At 51.4% G+C, this 24,008-nt stretch overlaps 1 protein-coding gene across 2 annotated transcripts in view; it reads right to left on the reverse strand.

Annotated features, from left to right (window-relative positions):
* CARD11 (caspase recruitment domain family member 11) overlaps positions 1-24,008 on the reverse strand; it is a 117,414-nt gene that overhangs the window by 32,930 nt on the left and 60,476 nt on the right. For both annotated transcript variants that reach the window (XM_086692477.1, XM_086692479.1), the window contains exons 2-6: positions 17,374-17,507; positions 6,522-6,734; positions 4,492-4,629; positions 3,116-3,441; positions 75-254 (exon numbers count right to left, since the gene is read on the reverse strand). In XM_086692477.1, coding sequence (XP_086548603.1) covers positions 75-254; positions 3,116-3,441; positions 4,492-4,629; positions 6,522-6,734; positions 17,374-17,380 — 864 coding nt within the window. In that variant the 5' untranslated portion in view covers positions 17,381-17,507. The remainder of the gene's footprint in view (positions 1-74; positions 255-3,115; positions 3,442-4,491; positions 4,630-6,521; positions 6,735-17,373; positions 17,508-24,008) is intronic.

Here is a 24,008-nt window from a genome sequence, read left to right on the forward strand (position 1 = left end):
TGAGGTCGGCAAGAGGGGCTGACGCCCAGACGGGGCTTGGCCCCTTCCGTACGCAGCCCTGCCCCGGCCCTCACCTGGATGATGGACTGCAGCTCTTGGATTTTGGTCTTCAGCATCTCGTTCTCCCGCTCCAGTTCCAGGACCTGCTCCCTCTTGGGCCGATTCTCAATGTCGTTCTTCAGTTTCAGCGACTGGTTCCTCTCCAGCTTACACTCCTCCTCCATCTTATTCAACCGGTGCTTGAGCTGGTCGATCTGAAACGCCCAAGGTGCCCCGGGGAGAATGAGGGGGAGGCAGCACTCCCCAGACCCCGGTGGACTTTCCGCACAACCTGAGTGATGCCCGCCCCACCCCCCTTCTTCCAGGCAGCGACGGGGAAGGGCTCAAAGAAACCTTTCCCGGTAAAACATAGCACCACTCCCTTGTCGACGAGACCTCCTGACCTGCTAATTTAAGAGAGCTCCGAAAAGCACCGTATGCCCCTTAGCAACTTCCCCGGGGTAACTTTTATGGGGTGGACCAGACTGCAGAATGGGGGAAGGTGTCTCCCCCCAGGTATGGAATCCACTCCAGTGCCTTTCTCGGTGGCCCTGAGTCTGATTCTCAGACTCGGGGTCTCCCTCAAGAACCCATGTTACCTACAGGGAGCGAGGTGGCCAAGAGCTCAGGGTTCTGGGCTCTGCCGCCCTGACTTGACCCCGGAGCAGCCGGTACAGGTTTGTCCCCGCGGGTTTCCCACAAAATTCTATCTGGACAAGCTTCGCACTGATGCGAAAAGAACAGCGTGAGGCTCTCTGGATTCGCAGCATCTCTGACCTAAAGAACCGACCCACAGGGCTGAAAGAGTGGCTCCGTAGACAAGATCATGACTACGTCTGGAAACGGGGCGAGTGGCGACGTGCTGAGCTTTACCCCTCGAGAGGGGAGTGTCGGGGAGCGGGACCAGGAGAAGACTTCTCAGACCTTTGTCACTAAGCGTGTCTGCCTCCCTAAACCGATCGACCACATAAAACATCCGAATCAAGACTGCTTTCAAGGGCTGCAGGGAAGTGGGGGACCCAAGGGGTGAGCACCCTTTCTCAATATAGGCTTGGCGATAGGGGAGAAGGATCGCAAGATGCCTCGCGCCTCGCAGGCAGGGGGTGGTGGCTTTAGCAAGGAACTACTGTGGCGCCCCCGTGGAAGTGAAGCAAGGAGAGAGAGGCACGCAAGGAAGCGGTCTGGGGCTCGGGAATGACCTAGGGACTCTGCCGGCCACATGTTCTTTCACGTTCTAGGCACGTGTCTCACTATTACCACTTCTCCAAGGAAATACAACGGACAAAGTCATAGAAGAGAAACTCGTAAGTCGCTGCCACAGGTTCAGGTCTCCGAGCCCTAGCTATGACAGCACAGACACCTCTCCTCCTGGTCACGCAAAAAAAAAAAAAAAAAAAAAAATCCTCCTCCGCATCTTGGAAGGTCAGCCCCAGGGCCCGGTGCTGGGTCCAGATCCCCAGTCCCATCCAAGTGGGCATGGAGGGCTAGCACGGCGGGGTGCTTCCTGGGCCAGCCGCTTTGCCAAAGACTTACAGTGCTGGGTTTCAGCAATCCTGGGGCACAGGGGTCGTTTTCATTACTGCCGTTGACAAATGAGGAAACCGAGGCCAAAAGCCAACTCAGGGACAAAGCCAGAGGCCAGGAGTCAGATTCAAACTCACATGTACAGGACGTCAAGGCTCATGGCTTTTGACAGAAACGGTCTGCTGCCTGCTACGTCACTGACTTAATTCACCTGAATCCCAGTGCATTGTTTACTGATCTGTCTGCTTCAACTAAATTGTAAGTGACCCGAGCAGAAGTCGGGTTATTTATCCCCGTGTCCCCCCAGTGCTTAGCACTGTGCCTTACACGTGGCAGGTGCTTCATAAATATTCCGAGTCTATTTTCCACCCAGCAGCCAGAGTAATCCTTCTAGATATAAATCAGTTGTCGCTCTCCAGCTCTCAATCCCTCAGTGGCTTCCCATCACGAATAGAGTAAGTTCCAAAGGTCTTACCATGCCCTTACGAGCCGGACCTTGGCCATCTCTCTGTGCCCCTTGCTCACGTGGCTCCGGCCCCTATCGGCACTCTCGCTGGTTCTCCAGCGAGCACGCCCCCTACTTGGGGCCTTTTGTTTGGTCTTTGCTCTTCCCCAGGGCCTCACGTGGCCGGCTCCCTCTCTGTCCTCAGACCTCTACTCATGCGTTCCCTTCTCGGAGACCCTTCCTGACCTTCCTTGTTAAAAGAGCCAGCCCCACTCCCTATCCTCACTCTTTTCTTCCTTCTTCTTAATAGCACTTATTACTACCAGCTCTTTATGTATTTGTTTTCTGATTAGCATGTGAGCTCCGTGACAGCCGGGCCTTGGTCTTGAGTTATGCATCCCTGGAAAAGAGCCTGGTGCACGGCGGCACTCAGTAAATTAAAGGGATGAATGAGTTAAGCAAATGCTCCTTCACCTTCTCCATTTTGGAGGTAAACCCGTTAACGACATCAATCATTTGGCTGGTGGATTGTTCACCGATAAGCGTATTGACCACCCCACGGTGCCACGCTGAGCTCTGCGGATACAGCTGAGCAGAGTCTTGGTCTAAAAGACGAGGGCTCCATCCGTCTCCTCGCTGGTTTTCCCGGGAGCCACTCACTCACAGTCTAGGCCCCAGGGTTCGCCACCTCTCCACCTCACCCGGCTTTGCACAGGACTGCGAGCACGGGTCTGCACATGCGCACGGTGGCTCTGGGCCCCAGCAGGTGGCAGGGAGCCCCACTGGGTCCATCTGCGCATGTCTGCACATGCGCACGGTGGCTCTGGGCCCCAGCCGGGGGCAGCGAGCCCCACTGGGTCCATCTGAGCATGTCTGCACACGCGCGGGGTGGCTCCGGGCCCTGCACGGGCGCCAAGCAGCGCTGGGTAGGCCTGCGCAGGTGCACGGCGGGTGCAGGCACCCCCGCCCGCGGAGAACACCGTGCCCTCCCGTCCCCCTCGCCCAGCGGACCGAGCGTCGCCGGCGGCCCGCGTGCGCCTGCCCGCACCCGCCCGCGTGGCGGCCTCGAGCCCGCGGGCCCCCCCCCCCCCCGCGCCTGCCGCTCACCTCGAGTTGGAGGTCTCGGCTCCTCATGACCGCCATGTTCTTCTCCTCGCTGAGCTGGGCGTAGCGCATGGCCAGGTTGTAGTTGTCGTCCTTCACCTTGACCAGCTCGTCGTTGTAGCTGTCGCGCTCCTCCTTCATCTTGTAGTACCGCTCCTGGAAGGTCAGCAGCTCCACCCGCGTCAGCGTCAGCTGCTTCTTCTCGTCCTCCAGCTGGCGCGACTTGGCCAGCAGCTCGCACCGCTGCAGGTCCTTGGCCTTCATCTGCTGCTGCAGCTTGATGACCTCGTTCATCAGGAAGTGCGTGAGGCCCTCGTGGCCCTCCTCCACTGCGGAGAGGTGGGGGGAGCGGAGGGGGTCCCGTTGGCTCCCGCACGCGCCGACGCGTCAGCGAGCTCCCACTGCCCCCCAGGCCCCGGGCTCTCGGGGCGAGCCGGACGGCCTCGGCCGGGCTTCCGGCGGGAAGCGGACGGACACCGACCCGGCAGACGACCCCGCACTGACAGAACCCCAGACGGAGAGGCTTTCGCAAAGAAGAGGCGCGGGGGCTGTGAACGCGGGCAGCAGGGGGCCAGATCCAGCCCGGTGGGCAGAGGGCTCGGAAGGCTCCCCGATGGTGGAGCTGAAAGGCCGCGGGAGTTAAACACGTTCTAGAAAGGTGGAAAAACACTGCCAAAGCCCCACGGGGAGGACGGGGGCACTTGGCACGTTTAGGAAACCGAAGGCAGACCGAAGTGGCTGGAGTCCGGAGAGAGGGAGAGGCAGAGCGAGGCTGGGAGTGTCAGCGGGGCGGGAGTGCGTGGGCTTGGTGGGCCCCAACGAAGGCCTGGGCCTTTAGTTGGATGCCGTGGAAAACCGTGAAAGGTTGCCGGAGGGGAGGGCAACAGTAGGAGTGGAGAAAGCAGGGAACAGAGCCGGAATGGATGCATCGAGTGGACGGGGCTGGAGGAGCGTGGACTGGGGTAGTGGGGGAGATGGGCGGAAGGCTGTTCCGAGAACATTTAGGGAGGGAAGCTAACGCGATTACCAAGGGCTCTGGCCCAGGGATACTGGCAAGACGGTGCGCAAGGCAAGGACCGGATCCGGGGGGTAGTGCGAACTTCTGTTCCACCCCACCAGCATTCCCCGGGGGATGTTCCGTGAACACCCACTTCTCTTGGCTCCTGCTGTGGTTTCCCTGTCGTCTGTCCTTGATCATCAGGCAGAAATGAGTGGTTGACAGCCCACAAGTGCCACAGGGACACTGTCACAACGTCATAGATTCATAGCTTTAGAAGTGTCCTACCACCGGAGACACACACACACACACACACACACACGCGCGCGCGCGCACGCACTTCCGCCAGAGTTCAAATACTCCTGATGGCAAAGCCTCTTACCCACAATGGTAGAGAATCTCCGGGTGGGCTCCTTTCCAGTCACCAGTTTGTACAGTTCTGGGTAATAGAATTCCAGGCTCTCCAAGAAGACCACGTAGCCCCTCTGGCCCTTTGTGTGTAGAATATCCAACAGCCGGCCTAGGGGGACGGAAGTGGGCCCGGTGAGAAGACAAGTACGGTTCTGACTGGGCGCAGGTCTCCGCAGCCAGTCTTATCCTGGGCTCACATCCCTCAGTGAACTCCAAGAAGACAGCCTCGCCACATCCTGTCACTCTCGGGCTGTATCTGGGAGTCCAGATACCATCAATCAAAGTGCCAGGCCCTCAACGGGGATTCAGTGGCTGTTAGTTTTCCTTTCTCTAAGAAATTGGTGGAACGAGGATAAATGGAATTGCGGTTACGGGAAACCCACGGTTTCAAAGAGCTTGCCAGTTGACCGGGGCTAAAATTAACCATACAGGTACAGGCCCCAGGTCTTCTGTGATTGAAGGAGGTTGGAAGTACAACAGCAATTATAGAAAATGTATGGTTTTCTGAGATTCAGAGCAGGAAGACGGATCTGTGGGCGGAGAGCTGGGAAGTCCCAGGAAGCAGGCACAGCTCCACGATTTGCGGGATTATCTCCTAGTCCGGAAACATCTCTAACCTTAATGTAATTTGCTCAGCGTTTCCGTTTCTCTCCTGATTCCACTCGTCACTTAACATTTCTTGGCCCTTCCTCAAACGTTTTATTTTCAGATAGTTCTTCCTGGGAGGTCCCCAAACTCCCTACCTTTCCCCCAGGATAGACGTGATAAATAAGTTTCATGTCGTGTTAACTGATTGTTTGGTGAAGCTGCCTGGAGCATGTGTTGAGAGGGATTCTGAAGTGACACGGGAGCCCAGTAGGAAAGCAAGCTGTGGTTAGTGACGTCTGTCATGTATGCAAAAGAGAGTCACAGCGTTTGAGCTACTTATCACCAGGCGTACTGTGGGGAAGTGATTTTCAAACCTTTTCAACTGTGAGCCACAGAAAGAAATGTATGTTACATCATGGCCTTGTGCATACAGGTGTTTATGCACATGAGTGTGTGTGTGTGTGTGTGTGTGTGTGTGTGTGTATATGTATATATATATGTATGTATATATATATATATACATACATATATATATGAAACCAAAACAACTTTACAAACCTTACCCATACCTTTGAAGAATGTGATAAAATGTCATGGACCCCTGGACAGTCTGGAAAAGTCTCAGGATGGTTTTTTTTTTTTTTTTTCAATGTTTGTTTATTTTTGGGACAGAGAGAAACAGAGCATGAACGGGGGAGGGGCAGAGAGAGAGGGAGACACAGAATCCGAAGCACGCTCCAGGCTCCGAGCCATCAGCCCAGAGCCTGACGCGGGGCTCGAATTCACGGACCGCGAGATCGTGACCTGGCTGAAGTCGGATGCTTAACCGACTGCGCCACCCAGGCGCCCCAGGATGGTATTTTTAAACAGATATAAAGGAACTGGATGATAAAGGGAATCCATTCTAACAAGATGCTGTTATCAAATATTAAATTTGCGATTCAGTAATAAAAGTGCTCCTTTGCCAATGCATTAACACCATCTCTTGGCTGGTGTGAGAACCACTATAACTTTGAGGGTGAGATGAGTGTAAATGGTGTTTTGGAAGAGCTGTAACAGCTGCAGTGAGGTATGAAGATGTCTGTAATTCTTATTGTTGCCATACAGCGTCACAGGCACTGCTAATCACTACCGTGATTTACTGCCTACCTACATTCATAATTGATGGAGACGCTAAATCTCACTTTAGGCTAGTAATATAAAGATGCAACCCCCCCCCCATCCAAGTTCACGGACCCTCTCAATTCTGCATAGAGTTTGGTTGGGGGGACGGGGTGGGCAGAAGTCTGTTGACGCCTGTTTAAAAATCCCTGACCTGGAGACATTTGGCTTTGGTACAGCCCACTAGAGCGCATTTCCTGAAGCTGTCACAAGAGGTCACCCCCCTCTCCCCCGGGGGGTTCCTAAGGTCACCTGCCCGGTTGATCTTGGACGGCAGCATGGGTGCACTGAGCACTTCGTCCTCATCCTGCTCATCGATGACCTTGCACTGGCGCAGGTAGGGGGTGAGCTTGGCTGGGTTGATGTAGCGACTCAACATGTGCCGGTTGCACTCCACGTTCTCCCACAAGGCGTCCTCCTCATCCTTCAGTGTCTCCATATAGTCGTCCGTCTCTGGCCCTCCTCCTTTTTTGGACGTAAGCCCCGACAAGGTTAATAAAGGAGCCTCCCTGGAATAGCTCCATGAACTCTTTTAGCGTGAGCTCTAGAATATGTTGTTGAGTTAAAAAAAAGTAGACCCAAGTACATATGGCATTTTACCTCTTATTTCGGAATGGAAAGGACACGAACGCAGATATATTTTTCTTACGTGCTACACATAAACAATGGACAAAGAAGCCATAAAATTTTTAAAAAATTATTTATGGAGAGAGGGTGGAAGTTTTGCAGTTGGAGTATATCCTTTCCATCCAAGTTTTTATATCTTACTAAGAATTTATCTTCCCCCAAACAATATATAGTATTGTTTTTTGTTTTACAATTTCACGTAAAAGACATCATATTGTATGCTTCCTTGTTTCCTTCTTGAACTTGCTTTTTTCTTTCTACATCTTTTGAGATTTATCTACCTTGATACATACAGGTCTAATTCTTTTTTTTTTAAAGAAACAGTTTTATTGAGATATAATTCATGTGCCATACGATTCACCTTTTAAAATCCAGTGGGTACAATCCAGTAGTTTTTAGTATATTCACAGAGTTGTGCAACCATTACAATTAATTTTAGAACATTTTCATCATCAACCCCAAGAGAAACGCCATCACCCCATTGGCTGTCTCCTCCCCTTCTCCCTCCAGCACCTGCCCCCCACTGGGAGGCACCCACTAATCTACTTTCTGTCTCTACAGATTTATCTATTCTGGATGTTTCATAGGAGTGGAATCACACGACAGATGGTCTTCTGTGACTGGCTCCTTTCACTGAGCAGAACGTTTTTTAAAAAAATTAAAAAAAAAATTTCATGTTTATTTTTGAGAGAGAGAGAGCCAGACAGAGCGAGAGAGAGACGTAGTGTCAGCAGGGGAGGGGCAGAGGGAGAGGGAGACACAGAATCTGAAGCAGCTCCAGGCTCTGAGCTGTCAGCACGGAGCCCCACGCGGGACTCGAACCCACGAACCGTGAGACCAACCGTGAGACCACGAACTGAGCTGAAGTCGGACGCTTAACCGACTGACCCTCCCAGGCACCTCGAGTAGAACATTTCGACGGCTCATCCATGCTGTAGCATATTTCAACACTTCATCTCTTCCTACTGATGATTAATTTTTCACTGTATGGCCACATCACATCGTTTATCCATCCACTGGTGAACGTTTGGGTGGCTTCTATTTATTGGCTATTATAAATTAGGTTGTTATGAAGAGACATGTATGGGTTTTTGTGTAGACCTATGTTTTTATATGCCGTGGGCAGATACGGAGATGGGGGAAAAGCTGAGCCACACGGAAAGCCCACGGTTTACATTCTGAGGAATGGCAGAGTGCCTGCACCAATTTACATTCCTGCTAGCAACGTCCGAGGGCTCTGTTACCCACATCCTTGCCAACACTTGTGGTTGTCTGTCTTTTCGCTCTGGCCATCTGCGTGGGTGGGAAGTGGTAGGTCAGGGTGGTTTTCATCCGCATTTCTCTAACGACTAATGACATTGAGCATCCTTTCATGTGCATATTGACCATCTGTGTTCAAACCCTTTGTCCATTTTTAAATTGGGTTGTTTGTCCTTATTATTAAGTGGTAGGAATTCTTTATGTGATCTGCATTAAGTCCCTCCTCAGATACGTGATTTGTAAGCATTTCCTCCCATTCTGTTGGTTATATTTTCACTTTCTTAAAGGGTTTATTTGCAGCATAAAAGCTTTTAGTTTTTTTTTTTTTGATTTTTAAACGTTTTTATTTATTTTTGAGAGACAGGGAGACAGAGTGTGAGCAGGGAAGGGGCAGAGAGAGAGAGAGAGAGAAAGACACAGAATCTGAAGAGGCTCCAGGCTCTGAGTTGTCAGCACAGAGCCCGACACGGGGCTCGAACTCACAAGCCATGAGATCATGACCTGAGCTGAAGTCAGACGCTTAACCGACTGAACCACTCAGGCGCCCCCAAAAGATTTTAGTTTTGATGTAGTCCAGTTTATTTGGTGTATATCTAAAAGACCATTGCCTAACTCAAGGCTATGAAGAATTGCTTCTATTTTTTTCTAAGAGTCTTATCCTTTTAGCCCTTACATTTATGCCCATGATGCATTTTGAATTAATATTTGTCTATGGTGTGAGGTAAAGGTTCAGATGTTTCTTTTTTTTTTTTTTTTAAGTTTATTCATTTATTTTGAGAGAGAGAGAGAAAGTGTGAGTCAGGGAGGGGCAGAGAGAGAGGGACTCAGAGAATCCCAAACAGGCTCTGAGCTGTCAGCATGGAGCCTGATGCAGGGCTCACACTCATGAACCGTGAGATCATGACCGGAGCTGAACTTGGACACTTAACTGACTGAGCTGCCTAGGCACCCCTCAACTGTGTTCTTTTCAGGTGGATACTTAGTTGTCCCAACATAATTTATTGAAAAGATTATTCTTTCCCCATTGAATGGCCTTGGCACCTTTGTCAAAAATCAACTTGTGTTTATTTCTGGGCTCTCACATCTATTGCATCGGCCTATATGTCTATTTATGCTGGCATCACACTGTCTTTGTTACCGTAGATGTGTAGTGAGTTTTGAAAAGTATGAGTCCTCTGACCTCGTTCCTTCTTTTTAACATTGTTTTGGTTAGTCACGGCCCCTTGCAATTCCATATGAATTTAAGGATCAATCTGCGAGAAAAAGTACTGGGGTTTTTGCTGCTGAACCCACTGAATATGTAGATACACTTGGAGAGTATTATTATCTAGCTGTATTGTCTTATGATCTATGAAGACGTGGTGTTTTTTCATTTATTTAGATCTTTCATTTCTTCCAGCAATGTTTTGTAGTTTTCAGGGTACAAGTCTTGAACTTCTTTTGCTAAATGTGTTCTGAAGTATTTTATTCTTTTTGATGACACCGTAGACGTGAACTATTTTCTTCATTTCATTTGTGGGATGTTCACTGCTAGCGTATAAACACACAATTGATTTTTCTCTATTGATCTCTTATCCTGCAATGTGACCAAAATGATTTCTTAGTGCTAATAGTTTGCTAGTGGAATCCCTACGATTTTTCTCTATACGAGATAATGTCATCTACAGTTGGAGATAGTTTTACTTCCTTCTTTTCAATCTGGATGCCTTTTAATTCTTTTTCTTGTGTAATTGCCCTGGCTAGCACCTCCAGCACAATGCTAAATAGGAGTGGCAAGAATAGATAAACTTGTCTTGTTCTTAATCTTAGGGGAAAAGCATCAATTCTTTTGTCATTAAGTATAATGCTGTTTGGTTGGGGGGGGGGTGTAAGTGTGGAGGGAGTTTAGATACCCTTTATCAGGTTGGGAGATATCCCTTACATTCCTGGTTGTTGAGCGCTTTTGTCATGAAAGGGCATTTGATGTTAGTGCTTTTTCTGCATCCATTAGGATTGCCATGTGGCTTTTGGTTTTGATTCTGTTAATACGGTGTATTACATTAATTGATTTTCAGGCACTAGAAAAACCTTGCATTCTTGATATAAAGCCCACTTAGTCATGGTGTGTAATTATTTTTATATGCTGTTGGATTCAATTTGGTAGCATATTTTTGAGGATTTTTGCATCTTTGTTCATGAGAGATATTAATCAGTAATTTTTTTTTTTTTTACTTGTGATGGTTTTGATATTGGGGTAATACTGGCCTCATAGAATACTTGGGAAATGTTCCCTGTTTTTCTATTCTTTGGAAGAGTGTGTGTGAAGAGTTTTCTCCTTTGTTTGGTAGAATTCACCAGGGAGGACATCTGGGCCCAGGCTCTTCTTTGCAGGCAGGTTTTTGATTACTAATTCTTTACTTGTTACAGGTCTGCTCAGATTTCCTGTGTTCCTTGAGTCAGTTTCAGTAGTTCATGTCTTTGTAGGTATTTGTCCATTTCATCTGTTGTCTAATTTATTGGAAACAGTTGCCCATATTACTCCTTTATAGCGTTTTAATTTATGTAAGGTTGGTAGTAATATTCTCTCTTTTATCTCTGATTCTGCTAATCAGAATCATGTTCTCCTGGAGCTACGTGCCCTTGAAACTCTAATGAGGGATGTTTCGCCTTAATTAGGGGGAACAAAGTATTTTAACTTCTCACTGTCCCTGCCATCATATTTTGAAACCAGGGCTTCTCTCTTCTCAGTTCCTGGCCTGTCATTCTTATGAGAGACAGAGAGAGAGAGAGAGAGAGAGAGAGAGAGAGAGAGGAAAGGGGGGAGGGAGAGGAAGGATACAAGGGGAGGGGGAGGGAAAAGGGGAGGGGGAGGGGGAGAGGAGAAGGGGGAGACCTCTTTCTTTTTCCCTTGGTCGGTCTAGCTAAAGTTTGTCAATTTTGTTATTTCAAAGAACATCTTTTTACCTGAAACTAGTGTAACATTGTGTGTCAAATATTCTCAAGTAAAAAAAACAATAAAAACCAAGAAGAACCAACTTTTGGTTTCACTGCCTTCTCTCTATTGCCCTCCTCTAAGTCACTTATTTCTGTACTAATCTTTATTATTTCCTTCCTCCTGCTTACTTTGGGTTTAGTTTGCTCTTCTTTTTCTAGTTTCATAAGGTGAAAAGCTAGGCTACTGACATCTTTTTAAATAAAAACACTGGGGCTACGAATTTCCCTTCAAGCACCACTTCAGCTGCATCCCTTACGCTTTGGGATGGTGTGTTTTTATTTTCATTCACCTCAAAGTTGTCTAATTTCTTTTCTGATTCCATCTTTGACCCACTAGTTATTTAGGAATGTGATGTTTACGTCCCCCCGTGTTTGTGAATTCCCCAAATCTCTCTGTTATTTATTTCCAATTTAATGCTGTTGCGGTTGGAAAACATCCTCTGTATCATGTCAATCCTTTTAAGCTCGTTGACACTTGTCGTGTGGACCAGTGTGTGATCTACCCGGGACCGTGTTCCAGGTGCGTGCTTAAGAAGCAGGTGTCCTGCCGCCGTTGGGTGGAGTGCACTATGGATGTCAGTTACGTCTAGTCTGTGCACATGGTTGTTCGAGTCCTTTGTTTCCTTGTTGGTCTTCTAGCCAGTGGTTCCATCCGTTATTAAAAGTAGGGCATGAAAGCCTGCGACCATTCAGTTAATTGTTCAGTTTGACTGTTTTATGTATTATTCCATTGCAAAAATCTGCTAATTTTTTTACCCATTTCTCTTCTGATAAATGTTTAATTTTCCCCAATGTTTTACGTGGACGCTTGGCACTGTTCGTAGGAGGAAACAATGGAAGCATCTGAGACACTTACCGGTAGGTACTCCACAATCCTTTTGTACTATTGAGTAACATCTTAAAAAAAAATTTTTTTTAACGTTTGTTTATTTTTGGGAGAGAGAGAGAGAGCGAGCACAAGAGGGGGAGGGGCAGAGAGAGAGGGAGACACAGAATCCGAAGCAGGCTCCAGGCTCCGAGCTGTCAGCACGGACCCGACGCGGGGCTCAAACCCACGAACTGAGACATGACCTGAGCCAAAATCGGATGCTTACCCGACTGAGCCACCCAGGCGCCCCCCAATGGAATAACATCTTAAAGGGATGTGGTGACATAAAAACATTCTAAGACATACTGGGTTTTAAAAAGGCAAGTTTCAGGGGCACCTGGGCGGCTCAGTCAGTTAAGCGTCCGACTCTTGGTTTTGGCTCAGGTCATGATCTCGTGGTTCGTGGGTTCGAGCCCCACGTCGGGCTCCTTGCTGATGGTGTGGAGCCTGCGTGGGATTCTCTCTCTCTTCCTCTTTCTGTCCCTCCCCCAACCCCTCTCAAAATAAAGAAATAAAACTTAAAAAAAAAAACCAACAAGGCAGGTTTCAGAATACATACATGTGGTATAAATAATAATAATAATAATAATAATAAATTGGTCTTCGTCCTGGCTCCTGTCGCAGGCTCCCAGGACTTGTGGAACCCTCTGAGTGATGAGTGTCCTCTGATGGTAATGAGGTGACTCCTGGCTAAGGGGCCCCGAGATACCTTCCAGTGGCGGCTGGAGGCCAGGAAAACCATGTGCTTAGAGGGCTGTGACTTTCAGCCCCACATCCCTACCTCCAGGGAGGGGGGAGAGGCTGGAAAATCAGTTCAGCCATCAGGAGTGAATGATTTAATCAATCATGGCTATGTTAATGAAACCCTGTTAAAAATCCTTCACCGGTGGGGTTCAAGAAGCTTCTGAGTGGGCGAATAAATGTGCCATCTGGGGGCGTGGCACACCTCAACCCCGTGGGGCAGAGGCTCCCACACTCGGGCCCCTTCTGGACTCCACCCTCTCTCGCCTTCTCGTGCTGCTGTTTGCACCCCTTAAACTGTAATAGGAAGTATAACGTCCTTCTGGGGTGTGTGAGTCATTTCAGCAAAGTGCTGAACCCGACGAGGGGCCACGGGAACCCCGGATTTGTGTAGAGCCACGTAGGTAAGGCTCCACCAAGCAAGACCGTGATCCTACGGGTGTGCGCGCGTGCACGCAGAGGGAGGGAAGGGAGGGAGGAAGGGAGAGAAGAGGTTCCAGAGAACCCGATGATACCGACTGCGTCCCGGAAGAGGGATGCAACTTCAGAGGTTAGGGCTCACGGAGGGTTCGGACATCACATCGTCTTAGTGTTTACAACAGAGCACGTATCAGTGCGTTACTTGTACAGTCTGGGTGAAAAAAAAGTGAACAGAGACGACGGCCACATAAGGCGCGGCAGACACATCAATGTCCTCTGTTTGCCCCCCACTCACGTCTCAGAGGACCACGGCGCTGATCGCTTGTTTGCACCAAGTAAGCCCTCTGGCCCGCGGACTGACCTGCCTCACCGAGGACCGGTCCACGGGCTGGGGGTGTCATGCGGGGCCAAGGAGACAGTGGGGGGGATCCGGGCAGAAGGCGGCGCGGGGGTGAGCAGAGCTGTCTCGCCGTGGGGCCGAGGCGCGGGCAGCTGGAGGCCGCGGAGGCAGAGAAGGTGAGGCGGGCAGAGGGGGCCGGCCCGCGGAGCGAGGCCTTGGGGAGACGCCCCCCGGGCCCAGGAGACGCGGCAGGAGCGGTCTCTCTCCTTCCGGCCCCCTCGGCCTTGGCCGCGTGTGCTGCCCGGTCCCTGCCGTAGGCCCCCGAGAGTCTCCCCGTGGATTGGAGCTGCTGGAAGCAGGGGTTCCGTATATACAACCCGAAGAACGCAAGGGACCATACCTATCTGACGTCACAAGCAACCGCTTTAAGCTAATTAAAAGCGAGGACCCAGGGGCACCTGGGGGGCTCAGCCGGTTAAGCGTGCGGCTTCGGCTCAGGTCGTGACCTCATGGTTTATGAGTTCGAGCCCCGCGTCGGGCTCTGTGCTGACCGTGTGGAGGCTGCTTGGGATTCTCTCTCTCTCTCTCTCTCTCTCTCTCTCTCTCTCTCTCTGTCCCTCCCCCACTTGTGCTCTTTCTCTCTCTCAAAGTAAATAAACAAACTTTATTAAAAAAAGCGAGGACCCAGTCCCCACTCTGTCCAGGGAGCTTTCCACAGACAACAACCCTGGCTTTCAGGCCTAAGTCCCGACCGCTACGAGCCCTCTGGCCGATACGACGCACGGCCAGCCGGGCCACGTGGTGGCCTTGGGGTTCGGTGCCACGTGACCGGGCCCACCACAGCTGCTCACCCTGACCCACAGTCATACGACCATCTCTATTCACAAAGCAGAACGTACTTACCTAGTCTATTTTTAAAGACTCAATATCCTAAGCACGCGATTCGACACATTTAGCGAGCGTGTGGCAGCCACTGATGTTGTCCACCCGTGTCCCCCCACCCCTCCTGCTTAGAGAATCCTCAGGTTTTTCAGGAATCAGCTGCCTCGTGCTTCAGGGAGGCCAGGCATCTTCTGAGCTGCAGGGAGCAGACCTCGTTTGGTCTGTACCCGTGGTTTAAGAAGCACGTGAAGGGCATTGTGCCACACACAAGCTGGGGCAGGGAGGGGTGGGGAACGTGTGCCGGGGGCAGTTGCCGTGCCTTTCCTGGATCTTCGACAGGGACGCAAGGAAGGAATACTGTCATCCAGCTTTTGGATGTTAGCAGGTGAAGGTGTGTGTGATGCTGGGGGTTGTGCAGCCACCCTGTGACCTGAGGACTCAACCTGAGAACCAAAGCTAACACCCCAGCATGGCAGAGGAAAAAGACGCAGAGAACCTGGGTCCTCGATGTCACCTCCTGGGCACTGAATCCACCCCCAGACCTCTCCCACCAATGGGCTCACACACAATACAATCGAATGCTAAGTCATTGAAAACTGGATTAACTATTAACGCACCCCAAAGCCTCCTGACTAGTGAATGGTATCCACTTAATACAGAGACTAGCTAAGCACAGTGCACTGAGAACCCGGTGCTCAGAGGCTTACGCTTGTTAAGAGAATCAAAGGCATGTGCCTGGAAATTAGTCAAAGGGCAGCTCCAGACAGGGAGACAAGCAGGTCTGGCCGAGAAGCATTTCCGGCCGCTCTTCATGGCACAGGAGGCCGTGCGGGCACTTGTAGAGCTCGTGACCAGCGGGCCCAGCGCGACAGAAACCCCTCCTCCCGGGATGGGGGTGGGGGGAGCACGCGGCCACACCTCAGCAGGCCTGTCCGTGGGCTCTGCTGGGAAAAAGGAAGATAGAAACGAAACAGGAAATGGCTAGTGCAAAGCTTTCGTCCCCCAAACGTACACGAAGGGGCCCCTCCCACCTTCTATGTGCGGAAATGACAGCCTTGACCTGGCATCAATCCGCCCCGTCACCGATACCCCGTGCGCCTCGGCGGCTTCACACACACACTCAAGTAAAACTTGCGAGAGCTGCCCGCTTGCTGAGCGCCCTGAGCCACGGGGCCTGCTCGCCCGACACCACGAACCCCTTTCCCCACCAGCGGAGTGGGGTGAGCGCCGGCCACGGTGGAGTGCGAGCCCAGGGGCAGGGGATGAAAAGACGTTTCCCGCACGGTCCCTGCCCGTATGAGGCACCGAGTGTGGCCGTGAGAGCCAGCCGCCTGCACGGACAGCTGCAGGGGCGCAAGCAGGACTGCGGAGGAGGCGGGGGGACCCTGCCAGAGCGACCGAAGCGCCCCCCAGGCTGGGCTGCTGCTGTGCGCCAGGCCCCGTACCTGTCACCTCCTTCTATTGTCCTAGCAACCCAGAGGGGGGTGAGATCATCCCGGGTCTGCAGACAAGTCGTCTCGACTGAATGGTATCCCCCACAATTAGGAATCGTGACTCTGCCCACGCGTTCCCACCCGAGGGCCAGAGACCAAGGTGAGCGGTGACTCCCCCTCCCCCCCCGCCCCCCCCCCCCCCCCGACTCCGTGGCATCTCCTAGTGGCTGAAATAAACTTGGGATTGGAAAACAGGCAGACCTGACCTAGTAGGAGGTTGGATGCACGTGCCACACGACCCAGGCTTCCCTCCTTGGATCGACCCCTAGAGAAACCAGCCGGTAGGTCAGCAGGCTTGTGCAGGGCTGGTCTGCGTCGTGCATCCAGACCCCAGAAAGCACACCGACGTCCCCATGCAGGACAGGGGCTGTTGCCACACGTGACAGTGGTGGGAGCGGAAGGACAAGGCCACGCCCATCAACGTGGACAAACCTCGGGTCGGGACACGGAGCAAAGGGGCAGGTTACAGAGCACACCCGAAGCAACCCTGTCCACATACGTCTCTAAACCATCCACAACTAGACCTCGTGGTCAAGGAGATCCAGCGAAAGCACACCGAGGAGCCAGGAGCTGGTCAAAACCAGAGTGGCAGCTCCCCTGGTGAGGGCAGCACAGCGGCTGGGACGCCCAGGGACGCCCAGGGGATGCTGGTGATGCTGGGGACTGGGGTGCGGCTTAGCTGGGGACCCGTGTCCATTTCATCATTGTCACACACACACACACACACACACACACACACACACACACACACACACAGTACTTCTTGGGCAAAACACATGGACAGTGTCGCTAGCCTCTAAGAAAAAACCATCGTGGACACAATTTCAGATGTATTTCCTTCCCACACATCTCGCTATAACTCAGCCTGACTCAGCCTGGTTTTCTGGAATGAACCCAGCAGCTGGTGTCCAGCCGGGGCAGTTTCCTTGAAAACAGCCTGCCCAGAAACGCACCCTCGGACGCGAGGCCCCGACAGCCCATCGTGCCGGATGGTCCCCTGCCCCCGTCAGTCACGGCCAGCACTGGTGCCAGCCCTGCCCCCACTCCTCAGTCAAACCCTAGATCGCATCAGTCTTTTTACAAACAGCGGGAAAAGCAAGGTCAAGGTTCCCGGGCCGGGTGTTACAGGAAGGGCCCCTCCGCTCACTTTTTCACAAGACAGAGGGATGCCCTGCCCATGGACAAAGTCTGTGGCAGCTGCTGGTCTCGCCTCCCCTCCCCTCATTCACCTGAAACGCTTATCAGGAGGCCCCCTGTTGCTGTTAGAGTGAAGTTCAAAATCTCGATCTTGGCCCCCAGGCCCTGCACGGTTTGCCTCCCGCTGGCTCCCAGCGGCTTCTCTCAATCGCGTCTCAGGCCGGTCATTCCTTCCCCGGTTCTTCACCAAACCAGCTCACTGCACCTCCCTCTGCCTAGAACCTCCCCCCACCGCATCCCTGTCAAGTCTCAGCTAAGCCTCGCTTTGTATTTTATACACCGGACGCAACATAAGCAAAGTACCTGGCATGTGGTCGGTGCTCAGTGGACGGTGGCCGCCGTCCCGTTACGGTGGTCCAACTTCCACTCTTCCGGGCTGGCGCCCGTCCTTCCCCGAGCCAGTCTTCCTCTGGGTCTAGAGCTGTGATGGCCGGAATCTATACAAGGAAAGATAATCTGACTTAGCACAGGGGCGGAGGTTGGACAGAGAGAACCACTCAAGGATCAGAGAGATGCCCCACTTTGGAAGAAAAGGTGAGGAACCCCCCGGTGACGTCTCTGCAGGTGACAGTGACGCAGGGGACCGCGGCCAGGAAGCGTTTCTGTTCTGGGCCACGGCCAGCCTGGAAGGCCAGTGGCCACGCGTCCCGAGACATCTGGGGGTGGGGAGAAGGGCGGGCAGCGGCCTCGGGGTTAGTCCTGGCCAGGGAGGAAGGTCCTCAGAAAGTCTTTGATAGGAGTGTTTGCAGAGCGGAGATGCTCTAATTGGCCACTAAGTCATTAGGTCAAGAGCAGCAAACCACATTCCGAGCCCACGAGAGCTCTCTTTGCCGTGAGTTAGGTCTTCAGCCCCTGCACACTGTGGGTCTGGGTGGGAGCACGGCACGCTCTCCGATTTCCCCAAGGTGGTGCTCCTTATAGGGACTGACCAGGCCATCACACATGCCTGGCTCAGTCACTCCAGAAGCCCCGGGGAGGAAGGCCGGGCAGGGGGCGAGGGGAGGCACGACCCCTGAGAAGGTGAGGTGGGGGGGGGGCTGACGCCCGGCCCCACAGCTGCCGGGACCCTTGTGGTCGGGGCTTCAGGCAGCTGCTCCTTCTCTGACCGCTCTTAGTCAGCGGTGACAGGGACCCTGGGACATCACTGTTCAATCAGGAACATGCTTGGTTTCGGCTTTGAGAATTAATCACAGGTGACACCAGATCTCCCGGGGCTGATAGAAGCTGTTCTTGTCGGGTGTCAGCTTGGATCGGAGTGAGCTGTCACGGGCCCCGGGCCCCGGGGAGGTGGCAGTGACTTGCTTCTCCGGAGGACCCCACCCCCTTCGTCTGCTCGTGGCCTCCCTACTCCGCGGCTGGGCCGGGAGACGGACGCGCCACCGGGCGAAGGCTGGGGGCGGCTGGTGACCTTCGGGGCCCAGCGCCCCGGCGGAGGGCAGCAGGCGGCCCGCAGGCCCACGAGCAGAGGCGGACGGAAATTCTACTTCTCCGCATCGGCATTTAAGAGCAGGAGAACACGCGTTTCTTTCACAATCAGAAGAAGAGGCTTTTTACAAAATTAGCTGTAAGAAGGTTTTTAATGGCAAGAAAGGGAGAACAGATTCGCCCGGGGTTGTAGAAGCACCCAACGTGTCAACACACGTTGGAAAAAATGAGACACGAGCCAACCAGCACTGAGGCTGAACTTTCTATTTCTGCTGTTAGAATTCTGATTACACCCTCAAGAACTTGGGTCGTAAGGTCGGGAAAACTGATAGGATACGTCTCTTGAGAGACTACCGTATGGGTGTAACATTCCACTGGCAGAAACATCATCCCTGATGCTTACAGACGACTAACCGTGTGCCAGGCACTTGCTAAGCGCAACCGATAAACCTCAAAAACTCTCTGAGATGGGTGGCACTTTATTATTGCTCCTACCCTCACCATTTTATAGCCAAGAAAACCAAACGTGGGAGGGGTTCAGAGTCAGGACTTGGACCCGAGTTTCTCGGACGGACTCTTATTGCCAAACGGCGCCTACAACTGCTTCTTACAAAATAAAACTTTACTTGGAGAAGGACTGTAACCAGAAGCATAAGTACACAAGCTCCCTGAAATACCACTGTCACATGGAAACTTCAGACGGAACGGAAACCGAGTTCTAAGATGGCAGCTATGGGCTCAGGGTGAAGAAGAGCTATACTGCGTCTCAAAAAAGGAATCAACTCATTGGTGCGTTATTAGCGTCTTATTCAAACACAGTCAGAGCCCATTTGCGTACAGCGAAGCTGTTTAATCGACAAGCCACACCACTGTGTCGCCTCCCACGTAAGAATAAACAGAGAGCCAAGCCAAGGGTCGCTTGGTGTTGGAGGTAAGTCTTCATGCGAAAGGAAGAGATCGAGAGACGAGTGGATACAAAGAACCTGCGGGAAGCGGACAATGCGCAGAATAAGAGAAAACTTAAGGGAAAAAAAGCCACCCACATCCTGATAATCAAAATCCGTTGAGATGAAAAAAGATACTGAATCCACAAAACGATAGTAGGATGCTATGAAAAAGGAACAAAGAACAAGGAAGAGTTCGTAGCAACGGAAGTGCCAGACACTTACCAATAGAAAGTTTGAAAGATAACGTTGAGGAAATCTTCGAAAAAGTCAATACAGAGAAGACAGACAAGATAGGGCAGGGAAAAGGAGGTTAATTTAGGCTTAACAGCCAGTAACTAGAAATCCTGCAAAGAGAGTGCAGAGGTTATGTTTCCTTTCTTATCTCGTCTGTGGGGATATGATGTAAAGGGGTGAAGTTATCAGAGGAGTAATATTGGGGGATTCTCCAGACGTGAGCACAGGAGTCTTCAGATTTCAATGGCCCTTTGGGTCCTCAGGACAATCAGAGAAGAAAGAACCTGCTCAGAACACTGTTGTGAAATTTCAGGCCATAAGGAAATAAGACCCTCAAAGTTTTCAGAAACATCAGGTCACGTACAAAGGACTAGAAGTAAGTTTGGCATTTTCGATTGCGATACTGGGAGCTGGGAGTCGATGAGGCAATGGCTTCACATTTGTGATGGAAAATACTCTTTGGCCTAGAATTCCACTACCCCCGTCCCCAGACTATTAGGCGTGAAAATAAAACAATACTATTTTCAGAAAGGCAAAGACTCTGAACATTTATCTCCCATGCACCCTTTCCCAAGAAGCTCCTAGTGGGTATGCTCTGGTAAAATGAGGGAATAAAACAATAAACAGGAATGTAGGCAACTCAGGAAACAGAAAATCTAATTGGACAAAGCAGCAAGGAAAATTCCAGGATGAGAGAGACGGGGCAAGAGGTAGCTGGCCAAGATTATGGCAGGATCACAGAGAGGCCACTAGAGGGAGGTGACCAGGGCAGAAATGGAATGGTCATGATATATTTCATAATTTAGGAAATGATTTTGGTAGGCAAATAACAGGACTGTGAGATGGACAAATAATGAAGGCTAGGCACATGAAAAAAAAAAAAAAAAAAACCTCAACAAATGAAAAAAAAAGGCAATATTAACTCCAGGAGAGAAGCAAAAAGATAAGAAACACTCACAGCATACAACATGCCTCAACATAAACAGTATTATGAAGTGACAATAATGTAACACATAAAACTGTGATCTAAATGCACTGACAGAGGGGCGCCTGGGTGGCGCAGTCGGTTAAGCATCCAACTTCAGTCAGGTCACGATCTCGCGGTCCGTGAGTTCGAGCCCCGCGTCAGGCTCTGGGCTGATGGCTCAGAGCCTGGAGCCTGTTTCCGATTCTGTGTCTCCCTCTCTCTCTGCCCCTCCCCCGTTCATGCTCTGTCTCTCTCTGTCCCAAAAATAAATAAACGTTGAAAAAAAAAATTAAAAAAAAAAAATAAAAAAAAAATAAATGCACTGACAGAATGGAAGAAAGGGACATGCACGGAGTACGGTACTCAGAAAAGAGGGCTAAATGCTCATCTACCTAAGAGTATGTCTCATATAATAAATAATGCCTTCGAATGGCTATGTGGGTAAACAGCAATGCAAACCGATCGCTTAGAAATAGGGAGGCACATAGCGGAAGAAAACACAACAATGGAGAAGACGTAGGAGTAGCTGCTTCTGGGGATTAGGACCTGGAGACGGTGATGACTAGGCTGGGGAGTGATGTTTTTATTACAAGCCTACCTTACATTTCAACTCTGCGTGATGTGTATGATCTTGGCAAAAAAAAAAAAAAAAAAAAACAAATAAAAAATAACATCAATAATTGGAAATATGGGCAATACATTCAAGTATCAAGAATCAAACGGTTACGGGGCACCTGGGTGTCTCAGTCGGTTGGGCATCTGACTTCAGCTCAGGTCATGATCTCACAGTTTGTGGGTTCGAGCCCCCCGTCAGGCTCTGTATTGACAGCTCGGAGCCTGGAGCCTGCTTCGGGTTCTGTGTCTGCCTCTCTCTCTGCCCCTCCCCTGCTCGTGCTCTGTCTCTCTCAAAAATAAACAAACAAACAAAAAAGAATCCAACAGTTACGTCCATTGTCTGAACACTTAAGACACTCGATCTCTTTCCCACACAGCTCACCTCTTCGTAAACCGGAAGTGCCGACAGTCGCTGGGAGCTTGACAGATGCCATGTCGCTTCCCAGGAGCTCCGTAGGCAGGTTTTCACATCCCCACTTTACGAGGAGGGGGCAGGACCAGAGCGTTACGTAAAGGGGTGAGATCCCACAGGCACGGAGCGGCAGAGCCGAGTTTCCAACTCAGCCCCCCGGACTCCAAGTCCCCCGATCCTAGTTAAACCTGCAGTCATCGCAACCAACATTTACTAAGCATCGAAGCTGACCGATTAGGTTCCTTGCTTCCTGGGCTCCGTATCTTTCTTTACTGCCTTACGCCCTCATTTTGAAGGCACATACCCCTAGCCTATTTTACAGAAGAGGTTCAGGGAGGTTCTGCTCCCTGCCACGGGTCTGCCTCGTCTCCCACGGGACTCAGCATGGGCTCTCACTCTTAAGAGCAGCTACGGCTGCTCCAGAATGTATCTGTTGGGTGAATGAATAAAAACCAGAGCCCGAATAAAATAAGCAAGAAGGCTGTTATTATACCAAACCCAGGGAGTGCCCAGCCCTTCGGAAAAGAGCTGTCTTTGTGGCACAGGCTCCTCCTCTCTCTCCAAGAGCTGCCCTGGGGCAAAAGCTCTGGAACCAGAAGGGGGTCAGCAGGCAGGCGGATAAATGCATCTCTGGTTAATGGATTCGCCTGGATGGCCAGAGTGAGAGGCTTGAGACGGAAGGTTTAATTATTCCAAAGAAACCTCCATTTAACTGAAGGGACTTCTGGCAAAAAAAAAAAAAAAAAAAAGGAAAAATTATTTAAAAGGCTGATCTACGGCCTGTGTGGAAAGACTGAAGAGACCCTGGTCCAGCCACCTATGTGTCTGTGGCCCTGGACACAAGGCTTTATGGAAAGGGACCAGAGCCGTGCCCTCCCATGGGGCTCATCCGCACCCCCCTCCTCCAAAGTCCCCATTCCTACAAATTGTTTTAAATTCGCAGTGGCGGCCGACCTAACATGTGTTCTCACCTACCTATTGACAGAGCCCCCGTTTTGGGGGGAGCACTCCTGTGCCCGTTGAAAAACGGTGCTTGCAGCCTCTCTGGTAAGTAGAGATGCCTATGTGACACGATTCTGGCCAAGGAGATGTAAGTAGAAGTTTCTGGAGGCATTTAGAAGGGCTCTTTGAGGGGTGGGTGGTGGAATCAGGGGAGAAGAGCCTTTTATTTGTCCCTGTCTTCCCACCTGGAATGTGGATGCAATGCTCTGACTCAGCAGCCATCTTGTGAGCATGAGGACAACAGGCCACACTCTATGTATGGATTCCTAGGACGCCACAAGCATTTTTGGGCCCAAGCTAACCTTTGAGTTCTTGGCTCATGAGAAGAATAAAATCACTAGTATCCCTTTTACACAAAACTCTGATTTTGTTTTAAACAAGTAAGATCCAAGCTTTCTAAGAAAGTCTTATCGATCCCAGCCACAGCCTTCTGAGCCCCACTCTCTGAGCAACTGTCTTTTCTGTCTATTTGCTCCGGTTTCTGTTTTTCTAGATACAAAACCAGAGTAAGCAGGAGGTCAGTAAGGGCTGACACGTATAGCCCGTGTACAGAGAGCCACGGGGAGGGGGAGCACGAGGCCCTGTGCAGGGTCAGCGGCGCACGAGGAGGTAAGGAGCAGCCCAGGAAATGCTAACAGATGATGTTCCTGGCTCGCGGCACACAGGCTGGGCGATTCGTCGCCTCTGCCCGGCGCGGTCCTGCCTCGGATCCTGGGCCGGGCCCCTCACTTTTCGGTCTCCAGTCACACACTCCAGCCTCTGCCACATCCACCAGAATCTCTCTCTTCTCTCAGTCAGCCCTCGTTATTCCCCAGGAGCCCGCCCTCGCGACAGCCAAGCTCCTCACTGCCACCCCGGGTGCCGCCAGCCTCCCCCGACCACCTCCTCGGGGACCAGGCCCCCTGTATTCACACCCGGAGCTCCTCAAGGTGCTGCGCCCATCCACCGACTTTCAGGTGAGGCGGGCAAAGGGCCAATGGTTTTTTCTGTGCAATAAAAACGTCTCGACCTGGTATCTTCTAGGAAGGGGGTGTAAGCATCAGATGTCAGGGCTGGGGGGCGGCGGGGAGCACGGCACGCTTACTGAAAGCAGAAACCGAAACCGTGGCAAGCATCACCCCCGCCCCCATCCCCAGGCCCGTCTCCCGTCCCAACTTCTACAGCCGGTCCCAACGTGCACGGAGGCCACGATCTTTGCAAGGATGTCCACCTCCCGCGTTACCGAAGGACACTGCTTCCCTCCAGCTCTAATTTCCCTCCCACGACCGCAGAGAAGCATTTGCAAGATGCACAATTAGGAATGACAGATTCCAATTGTTCTGAAACGTGTGTCAAT

Source organism: Puma concolor, chromosome E3 (genome assembly GCF_028749965.1).
Source record: "Puma concolor isolate L17-30 chromosome E3, mPumCon1.1.hap2, whole genome shotgun sequence".
Classification (NCBI taxonomy): Eukaryota; Metazoa; Chordata; class Mammalia; order Carnivora; family Felidae; genus Puma; species Puma concolor.